Source organism: Monopterus albus, unplaced genomic scaffold, assembly GCF_001952655.1.
Source record: "Monopterus albus unplaced genomic scaffold, M_albus_1.0 scaffold18.1, whole genome shotgun sequence".
NCBI lineage: Eukaryota > Metazoa > Chordata > Actinopteri > Synbranchiformes > Synbranchidae > Monopterus > Monopterus albus.
In genome coordinates, this window is record NW_018127898.1 from 849573 (window position 1) to 860278 (window position 10706).

General features: G+C 42.6%; 3 protein-coding genes across 3 annotated transcripts in view; 1 reads left to right on the forward strand and 2 right to left on the reverse strand.

The window, feature by feature from the left end:
- LOC109956237 (calcium-binding and coiled-coil domain-containing protein 1-like) overlaps window positions 1–1552 on the reverse strand; it is a 7589-nt gene extending 6037 nt beyond the window's left edge. Inside the window, exons 1-3 of the mRNA XM_020593198.1 lie at window positions 1465–1552; window positions 1242–1344; window positions 303–398 (exon numbers count right to left, since the gene is read on the reverse strand). Of these exons, the coding sequence (XP_020448854.1) occupies window positions 303–398; window positions 1242–1289 (144 nt within the window). The 5' untranslated portion in view covers window positions 1290–1344; window positions 1465–1552. The remainder of the gene's footprint in view (window positions 1–302; window positions 399–1241; window positions 1345–1464) is intronic.
- A 201-nt stretch (window positions 1553–1753) lies between these two features.
- LOC109956238 (single-strand selective monofunctional uracil DNA glycosylase) lies at window positions 1754–6548 on the reverse strand. The gene is made up of 4 exons (XM_020593199.1): window positions 6465–6548; window positions 5020–5626; window positions 2170–4476; window positions 1754–1783 (listed from the first exon to the last, which is right to left on the reverse strand). Exons 2-3 carry the CDS (start codon window positions 5350–5352, stop codon window positions 3946–3948), a joined length of 864 nt encoding a protein of 287 aa, XP_020448855.1. The 5' UTR covers window positions 5353–5626; window positions 6465–6548; the 3' UTR covers window positions 1754–1783; window positions 2170–3945.
- npepl1 (aminopeptidase like 1) overlaps window positions 6495–10706 on the forward strand; it is a 10039-nt gene continuing 5827 nt past the window's right edge. The window contains exons 1-7 of the mRNA XM_020593192.1: window positions 6495–6742; window positions 7707–7892; window positions 8998–9168; window positions 9259–9348; window positions 9440–9521; window positions 9721–9863; window positions 10593–10670. Of these exons, the coding sequence (XP_020448848.1) occupies window positions 6593–6742; window positions 7707–7892; window positions 8998–9168; window positions 9259–9348; window positions 9440–9521; window positions 9721–9863; window positions 10593–10670 (900 nt within the window). The 5' untranslated portion in view covers window positions 6495–6592. The remainder of the gene's footprint in view (window positions 6743–7706; window positions 7893–8997; window positions 9169–9258; window positions 9349–9439; window positions 9522–9720; window positions 9864–10592; window positions 10671–10706) is intronic.

Below are 10706 nucleotides of genomic sequence, written 5' to 3' on the forward strand. Positions count from 1 at the left end.
AGGACACGCTGGAGGGACTATGTCTCTCGGCTGGCCTGGGAACGCCTCGGCACTCCCCCGGAGGAGCTGGAGCAAGTGTCTGGAGAGAGGGAAGTCTGGGCATCTTTGCTTAGACTGCTGCCCCCGCGACCCGGTCCCGGATAAGCGGAGGAAAATGGATGGATGGATGGATGGATGTTAATGGCAAAGTAGTGGCACTGAGGGGCCTTGTGGTAGTAGAACGATTGAATAGTTTCAGTGCAGTTATTACAAGGAAGTTGTCAATAATAGCTGAATGCAGTGGCGGAGTTCTCTCCTCCTACCTGGAGCAGCTGAGCCCTGGGGATGACCAGGAGCAGATCCTCCTCACCGTCCTCCTCATCCCGTTCCTCCTTCAGAGTCTCCAGCTCTTCCAGAGGCTTGGGAGCACAGAAAGTGAAGGGACGACTACAGGCACACACCTCTCCCATCTTATCCACATACACAAACTGGTACTCCACGGTACTGGGCTGGGGCAGGTAACATGCTATATCAAATAGCATGTTGTACTTTAATTATTCTTATTGTCTTCTTTAAAACTGAGCCAAACAATTTTCTAATTAGACCTGAAAGACCTGTACAAATTAAGTTACATTTAATGTGAAAATGAGTCAAAATTTGCAACAAAAGATTTGATTATAGCCCCAAACAATAACCCGACTATGTCATTCTATATTGCTATTCTGACATAATACACAACCATCGATTGAAGAGCTAAACAGCTGCTGAACGCCTGGTTTTTGCTGACCTCCTGTGGTTAAGGGGCAGATCTATAAAATTTTGGGTGTGGTATATTTGAAACACATAAAAAGTTAATTGAACCCCTAGTTCTGTAAAATGATCAGACATACATTAACAAGAATACTTTTGGTTATCTGTGTACAAATGAGACACACTGTTTTTTTTGGCTAGCATTGATTTATTTACTGCCAGCCAGGGACATTGCCACTGAAAACAGTGCCACCCCTGGCCACCCGCTGGATCTGCCTGTGCTCTTGCTGCAGTGATGTAGAACAGTACTCTAAGGCGATTTAGTACACCATGACATCACTACTGGGTGTAGTTACAGGTGCAATAGAGCACATCGTGGTCCACACCCATCAGTGATGCTCAAAGCTATCAGAGGTGCAACAGACTTAAAACTTTAAACTAGAAAAGGTCACCTTTGAACTGAAGAATGGGGAGACTGTGTCATATTTTAAAATGTCTGGCTGAACTCTTACCATGGAAAAGTGAACAGCAGTTGACACTGGTTCCTTCAGTGTAGCCATCAGGAACGAGTGCCCACGTATATGTGTAATACAGTTTAAGCGAAGACCACCCCATCTGTGGCATGACAGCAAACACATTCAGAGACACGTAGAAATGCACATCTCTATCACTACTGAATTACAGACTTTATTTTACTAAACCGGAGGTAGATGTTGCTACAGTGAGTGAATCTACCTCAAAAATCCCTATCCAGTCACTGCTGCTCCACTGATGCTCAGAGCTCAGACTGTAGTGGCACTCCACTCTGGTCTGGGGGAAATACAGCTGCCCCACATTTCGAAACACCACCGCGGCCTGTTTATCCATGGTAATAGGAAACTGTGCTGTTTAGGAAGAAAACATACGTGGATCCAGTGAAGCATGCTCTGGTTTCAGTCTGGAGAACAGCTGGTGAAAGTCGAGAGCAGTGAGTCCAGGAATGCAGTGTGGTCATAACAAGAGTTGCCTATGTAAGCTCACGTACCTTCTGTGTGCTGAGGTTATACCATGTAATCTGAGAAAAAAAATTTAGATATTGAGAGGAGCACTGTATACAGTAACACAATAAGTTAGTACTTTACACCATAAATTAACAATTTGCTCATTTTAAAGTACAGTGCTTTGTCAACTAATGGCTAAGTATTGAAACATTTTTTTATGTAATAAAAGGAAGACTTTAAGCTAAATTTACAACCAAGTAAGATTTCACTTCAATGCGTGCTGTTAATAAAAAAAACATTTATAGCTCACTTGTTTTTCTTACAAGTTAACCGTTGCCATTTGTTTTTGTTAAGTGCAGGTCTAACTGCTATAATTAAGTCTTTTTAATGTCTTTCTAGGAACAGCTGATAATTGTGTGCTTGGATTTAATCAATTCTGTGGTGTTGTATTTAATCTTACCCGATTCTGCTGAGAGATGAACGTGATGTCTCTTCTGCTGGATCATGCAGGACAGATCTGTAGATTCATCTGAAGATAGTGATCAGTCCTGTCAGGTGCAAGAGTTTCACAATATCTCCTGAACCATGTGGTGACTCATGGGAGATGCAGTTCATGAGCACATAACTTATCATATGGCAAAGCAGTGCTGCAGACTTCATGTCCCATAGTTAAAAGGACACAGGATCTGCTGCTGGTTGTTGTTGTTGTTCATTGCAATTCTCAGTAATGTTAGTGGAGGGGGGGCAGGATCCTCACAGCTAAACAGTTCTCTTAAAAACAACACTATCCTGATTCATTCATCCAGCTCTGTAAAAACAGGCCCTGACAGACTTGAAAAATGATCAACAGTGTTTGGTTTGAAACTCATCAGCGGTAACTTGGAGACAGCTTAGACACACAACACTAAGCTTTTTTTCTTATAGTTTATCTCTGATTGTGTAAGAAGTGTGGTCCCACTTGTGAACACTTTTTACATGGCAGTTCACATTCAACAAGTGATGGTTTGGGTGTGTCTGGGGATTCACATGGTCAAAAATATTTTTCACAGCACACACACATTGTGACTTGTCACAGCAGCAGCAACAGTATAAGTGATGGCTCTGCTCTGCTCTGCTCTGCTCTACTCGCATATCCCAGTGCCCCAGCATGCACAACACTATGACTCTGACACTGGAGAAGCTACATGAATTCAGCCATTATTTTTAATGTTATGTCTACTGGGATCTGTCAAGATGTTTTCATGTCTCCACCAGCAGGTGAAAATATCCACTTGTCCAACACTGCATGATAACTTAAACTCCTTCCTCTTCAGCTTTAGCATTTTATAACATTTTGCATGATTCAATGGCATGCTAAAGGTTAGCATTTTTCCATGCTAACATGCTAAATATTTGCCTTTGTTGTCAGCAGGCCTTCGTCTTTGCAGTATAAGGGAAAAAAAATTCATAATTCTGTATTAACTTAAACAGGAAGCTCTTGGTCTCAAGGGTGCTGAAGAGAAATTCACAGAATCGGTAAAACTCGGGGGAAAAGTGTGTGTAAATGAATAAAATACATTATCAAAATAAATTACAATTGAAAAGAACATTTAGGAAAACAAGGGAAGTGTAGTCCTCTAAAACAGTTTTTAAACAGCAGACCTATAGTTTGTAATGTCAGACTTGTTTCTCAGCTCTGTAGCATCACTGGTCACAAGCTACAGAACACCTGTAAAATATGCACTTATTTTGCTTCCTCAGTTGAAATGAGAGTTCACATTAGTCCACATGCTGACATATTCATTTTAAGAACAGACCTCTTTATAAAATAATTTTACCAAGTTTGACCAGCAGGTTTACCTGATTTAAACACTTAAACATTTAATGTTCACAATCATTCACAATACATTCAATATGTAGCACCTTATAGGTAAATTAGTGTAGAAATATTTTCAGAAAAATGGCCCTGAACCTATTACCATGCTCCATCCTCTGAACTATACACAATGCCCATCTCACATTGAAAAGACAGACTGTTCTTTTAACAAGAAGAAAACATGCAGGACAGAGTCGGCGTACGCGTCTTAGAGTTGTTTGAAGCTTCTGTCAGTGAAGAGGAAACCTTTGCTCAGACACACTTGCTGACGTGAGGGCAAAGTGGGCCTGCACCTGTCAGTAGTGCAGTGTAGCACTGATCAAATCACACAAATTTAATCTTGCAGTCCCTGAGTCTTTTACTTGAACTCCTCTGATTAGTTCATGTGTTGCTCAGCAGCGATATAACACCCAGATCTGCCAGTTTGGCTTTGACTGCTTCCTCCCAGCCCTTATTGGCCAGTGGGTTCCTAGGCGACGGATGCATGATGCCCTCAACTCGCACAGTGGTACCTGCAGCAATAAGAGCTCGCCGTGCCCGCTGCTCTGCCACCCTTCCAATCCCAATCACCATGGAGACGCCCAGTACCTCCACGGCCTGGCACAGTGCAATGTCACACAGGGCCAGGAGATGATCTCGTTCAGCTGCAGGCAGCTCAGGGGGAGTTAGATTCTTCCCACTGGCATTCATAAAAATCAACGGGCACAAGTTGTGCACAAAGCAGTGGCGGAAGAACAGGGCTGGCTCACTGCACAACTTTCTGAAGAAGCCCCAAAAACGTGCACCACTCACTTCACTCTGAGTGCAGGAAAGCCCTGTGATCTGGCGCTTTGGATGCTCATCAGGAGGATGTCCAACCTCCCCTGTGATCTTCAGCCAATCAACAACTGACTTCACTTCACCAAAGGGGACCTGTGCAAAGAAAAGTAGATGTATTAGTGACCTAGCATGCAGAAAAAAAGCAGCACTGGCAAATACAATACAGTTTAAACATTATCAAAACATTTTGGGACAGATTTAAGGACAGATGCTGGATCAACTGGCCCTGATGATCTTGGTTTCAAATGATAAAGTTAGTGGTGCATATATATATTCAAGTGCACCACAGAGCTGAGACACACTGACTGATGGTGTGGGGGACCCAAAGAACTGCCTCCTTTGTCCAGCTGGTAATTCAGTATGGATTTTAAATGCACAATGCACCACTGTAATTTGGTTTAATGATAAATTAAAAGGAACAAACATTAAACCCATTAATATTGCAAGCTGCTAGCTCTTATGTTTACATTAAAGAAAGTAAATGATAAAATACGAGGCGTCTCGTGGTTCAGCTGTTTGCCGTATGTAGAAACAAGGATTTATATTTTCTGTGCGTTACTACTAAAGTATCCGTGCTCCTGTGGTCTACCAGTTTAAACTTTACTAAATATATACGTGTCTAGATGCAGTACTCACCCCAGTCTGCGCCATGCCAAAAGGTCCTGGATTCATCCCCAAAAACAAGATCCTTTGTCCGCCATGACAGTACTTCTCCACGTAACAGCGGTGAGTGTCCCAGGCGTACTCCAGCGGGTTGTAGGTGTACCGGACGGGCTCGCTGAAGGACAGTCGCCGGAGGTGGGCGTTCAGCTCCAGTTCAACCTGCAGAAACCTGGAGGAGATGGAGGCGCTGACCTCTGGTACCGGTTTAAATCCCTGATCGTTTGATTCACACAAAGCCAACTCCTTCTCTGCATCTCCACAAGCGAGCTTCTCCGAGTCGTGTGCAGATGTGTTTCCATCTAACATTTTCGACTGTGGGCGTGTTAAACAAGTTCTGATTTGTCAAGAAAGAACGGCAACATTAATGCTACGTTTTACCAGCTTCTATGACATTTCTAAAGTATTTGACTTCTAAGATGAAGCTTGTTGTGGTTCGGATTATTGACAAACATAGTACTCCCTTCTTCGTTGTCTTCCTGTGAGTTCGTCATATGATCTCGCCAAATTCAAAGTGGCTACTGCCCTCTACAGCCACAGTGGTGTCATTACAGCCTAGAACAGCGATGCCAGGTGCATTGGACTGTGGATGTCAAGATATTTTATTAGTAATAGACAGAATGTACTTTTTCCCAGAATGCTTTTCACCGTGTTCATTTATATTTCTCACTATTAATTTTCTCTTTAAAATGTATCACCGTCATACACGAATAGGCAGTGGAGACAGTATTTTGGTATACAAAAATACAAAAAGCGGTAGTCTAACACTTTACTGCTGATACACATAAAATGTAAAGCTATCAATTTTCAATGCAAAACAAAGAAGGCTCCAATAAATCTAAACACAAAACATCAAAGTGTAACATTTCTCTTGTTTTCCATACAACTCAAAGTTGTGTGTCAAGTGACAGTAGCCAGAGCATTCGTATTGCATCAATATTACTTGGAAAATACATTCCTCTGTATAATTTGCTTGTGTTACTGCAGATACGTTCGCTACAAACAACGGTAGGCATAAATGCGCATATTACTAAAATGTAAACTTCTTTATTTGACATTGTGTCACTGAAAAACCATGGACCCTATGGGCTCTATTCTGTTTCTGGAGCTGGTTATTCCTGCTCTACCTGACTGCCACAACTGTCTCTGGCTGCCGTGTCCACATGAGACACGGGGCAGGAGGGGCAAAGAGGAGCACAGGGGTTACTGTTTGAGTTTGTTTTGACTCTCACTTCGCACTTAACAATCGAAAATTAGAAGAAGAAGAAGGTAGTTAATGCAGCTTTAATGGTGGCGTTTTTTTTCTCCTAAAACACTGTGATAAACAATTATGGTCAACACGCCAGCATAGTAGGTGGCGAAAATATATGTTAACATTGGATGCCATCCGCCATTAAATAATAATAATAAGAAGAAGTCACCTTTTGGTCCTCTTCCGACTACCGTAGCCGGTTCATCCTGTCTAGTATCTGAGGGCAGACGGTTCACTTCAACGTTGCCCTCACTTGGCTATCGCTATCGATAGCTATCGCTTTAGCAAGTCACAAAAATGGCGAACGTGGTGTTGGAGTTTAAGGCTTTTGCCGATGACTCCGAGGTACAGAGTCGTTCTGTCCTGATTATCGGGCAGCAGGCCAACCTGCAGCAAGTCAGCTGGAGCCAACTCAAAGGAAAACTGCAGCCACTCGTTAGCAAAGAGGTAATGCTATGAATGATAATGACAATTGGCTGACAGCTCACCTTACCATTACGCTAACTTAAGTTAGCGCACGCTAACGCAGCTAGCCAAAACATTTTAACGTTAACCACACTTAAACACGTGTTATTAACATTAACAGGGGTATAACCCTATCTAACTAACTAGGCCAATCAATCAGCACCAACAATTAACATTATTAGGGAGTCGTCAACATCTTGTTAGCGGTAGATTGTTTTTTATTAGCCAGTGGAATAATAATAGTACAACACCAATAGTGAAATTAAAATTCTGCAGTTTTAGGTTGGCTTTTGTCCCGGAACAATGTCAGACTACTTTACAACCCCAAATCTGAAAACGTTAGGACGGTATGTAAAATCAAAAGCTAAAAGTAGTGATGTGTAAATTATCTGTGTCTGATCCCTGCAACACATGCCAAAAAAAAGTTGGGACAGCAAAACATTTTTACCACGGTGTGGTGTTGCTGCTCCTTTTTCATTTTAGGGCTAGTAAAAGATAAAACAATGAAATGATGATGTCAACAGTTGGTTACAACTGAAAGGTCTTCTGGTCAGACCCAGACTAATATACTCTGTTCTTATGATGTCCTGTGGAGCTGTGAGCAATATGGAGTCATCTGTCATGCAAGGAGCTCAGAGGTGGTTGTGCAAAGGTGACAGCCAGCTTATAAAGTCCAAGGGGTCAATGAAAGGCTTCCAGTCATCCACAAGTCCTCTGACAATCATTGCTAACATGATTGTTACTCAACTGCTTGCAGTGCACTTATGTTTCCTGGGTGGTAGGCTGCTATTTTTTGCGGTCTGGAGACTTGGGTAACATTAAGAAGCTTGTAATTCTTGTAATATCACCTTGTCCACTTGCATATTGTCTGGTTTAGCTAAGATGTGAAAGCTGTGGTGTCTTTGTACTGAACCTAACATGTCAGTTTTGTCTTATGTTTTCTCAGATTTGGCAGGCGGCTCTCAGTGCTTTGAACCCAAACCCCACGGACAGTTGCCCTCTGCACCTCAACCATGCTGCAGTGGCTGCCCTTCCTTCACGGGTCAGCAGGCACAACAGCCCGTCATCTGCCCACTTTGTGTCCCGTCTGGTCCGCTCCTGCCTGCCTGGAGGGAACAACCGCTGCATTCTGGTCAGTATCTTCATTAGTAGTAATTCATTTGTTTCATGTAATAGCTAATTGTTCTCTCTTCTGGGAATTTTCACGGAGGTCAAAGAGCACTTTTAGCTACAGAGCAGAGCTAAATGATAGCCATCTTTTTGTGTCTCACTGTGGGACACTGACAGGACTTAAATTTGAGTCATCCAGTGGCAGAACAGCTACAGTCATGGCCAAAAATATTGTCACCCGTGCATTTCTGTCAAATAACACGTTGCTTCTCCCACAAAATTGTTGCAGTCACAAATTCTTTGGTCTTCCATCCATCCATCCACTTTCCTCCGCTTATCCAGGCTTTGGTCTTCTTGTTTATTAATTTATTTATTTATTTATTTATTGCATTGGAACAACACAAAAAGCAGAGAAAAAAGCCAAACCTTTGTGTCGTGTCAACTATACTGAGCATGGAGAAAAGAGTATAGTTGTGGGACCCAATAACAAGCTTCTGTTGTGCCCATCATATTTACAGTGATCATTTCAACAGGAAACTGCAGCTGTTTAATCTTATTAATGATGGTGCACCTAGTCTACCAAAGTCTTAAGGGTAATTCCAGTTCCCCCTGGGTCTCCTACCCCTGGTAGGAGACCCAGGGGGACCCCACTGCCGACACAGGAACATAAAACAGCCAGATTGGAGTTTGCCAAAACCTACCTGAGGAAGCCACAGTCCTTCTGGGGGAATGTCCTGTGGACAGATGAGACCACAAAAGAGCTTATTGGTTGAGTCCCTCATTCTACTGTTTTCAGAAAACAAAATGAGACCTTCAAAGAAAAGAACACGGCCCCTACAGTCAAACACAATGGAGGTTCACTGATGTTTTGCAGTTGCTTTGTTGCTCCAGGCTCTGGATGTCTTGACTGTGTATATGGCATTATGAAACCTGAAGACTACCAACAAATTCTGGGGTGCAATGTAGTGCCCAGTGTCAGAAAGTTGAGTCTGAGAACACCAAAGAATCTGGAATTGCAGCAATTTTCTGGGAGAAGTGGTGTGTTGTCTGACAGAAATGCAGCGGTACCAATATTTTTGGCCATGACTGTAGCTGTGGGTGATACAAGTGTTTGTTTCCTTCTTCAGATGGTGTGTGAACGTTCAGATGTGTTTGCGTCCTCCTGTGCCATTGCCAGGGCCTTCCCCAATTTCTCTCGCCGCTCCACATCCTCACGCAGGACTGAGAAAAAGCATGTCACTGTAGAGTTTGTGATCATTGGGCAAGACAGCAGCCCTCTGGATGCTGCAGAACTTGAGGTACTGGCCTGTGATTTGTTATTTTTGCACAGCATGTCAGAACATTTATCTCGACAGACTGCCTTAGCTGAAGGCTTTTCTTGTCTGCAGTGTCTTTCCAACGCTGCTGATGGGGTCCGGCTGGCAGCTCGCATTGTGGACACACCATGTAATGAGATGAATACAGATCACTTCTTAGATGTAAGTGAAACTGCTTCTTATTTGTTGACATTGCTACAGGAATCATAACTTCCCTGTGGATCTCTGTCACATTCATTAACTTCTGTCTTAGGAAATCAAGGCTGTGGGAACTGAACTTGGAATTACTCCGGTGATCATTCGTGGAGAAGAACTGAAACAAAGAGGGTTCGGAGGTACCGTATGTGTAGGCACATTTCCATGACATCTTTTAGTGTCAGTTTCATTTAATCTTTTACAAAATATTGAACTCATCTTTGAAAGTGCATGTTTGTATGTCTCTCTTCATCTAAGAGATGCTCAGGCTGGTTTTTGGTAGTTGGGATTATCGACCTGTTCTGGTCGTCTTGTTGATCTGTCTCTTCACCCTGTCAGGTATCTACGGAGTTGGAAAGGCAGCAGAACATCCTCCTGCATTAGCAGTCTTGAGCCACACGCCCGATGGTGCAACCCAAACCATTGCATGGGTGGGCAAGGGCATTGTGTACGATACTGGAGGACTCAGCATCAAGGGAAAGGTGTTGCTGTTTTATCTCTTTGTTGTGCTAATGGCTCCGGAGCATCACTACAGTAATCATCTGGTTCAGTTGTTTGAACCTGCATGTTACTGTCTCAAGGGCTGTTTTGGCTCTGCATTGAGTATGCTTATCTAAAATATCAGATCTGATTTTGGATGCAGATATGTGGGAATTTAAGATTTGTTACAGATGTTTATGAAACAGCTAGCAGTATTTTTCAACCAGTTCTTTATTAGTTTGTGTGGATATCTGCTACAACACTCCAAAAACATCCTGCACTCCCAAAGTATGGTGTATTTCAAAACAGCCCGTTTGCCCATCTGTAGTACCACAACATTGCAAACATTTGACCGTGTGTGCGTTTTGTGTTCACTTTACACCTTTTTCTGATTTCTGCCTTCAAAAACCCAGCAACTCTCTAGTGATCTTGGTGATCCTGGAATTTACACACTTGGACACCCCCGATCTGTTAGATTAAGCTTTAAGCCTATTCTCAGTAATCTATTCAGTTAGGTACACCAGTTTATGTTGTGTCGTATGCAAATAGAAAGATAGAGCTCATATTCTACAGGGACAGGTTTCACAAACAAGCCGGTAAAGCTTTTCTGTTCTAACTATATAGGTGACTATTGTTCTTGGTGCATGTAGAGGTGTCAACATTCGATTGATATCAAAGATAAATTGAGTCATTACCTGGTTTATCACACATAAATGTTCTTTTTTTTCTAGACCACAATGCCAGGGATGAAGAGAGACTGTGGTGGAGCTGCTGCCATTTTGGGGGCTTTTAGAGCTACTGTTAAACAGGTGATCTTACAACAGCTGTCATTTAGCTTCCTTTGT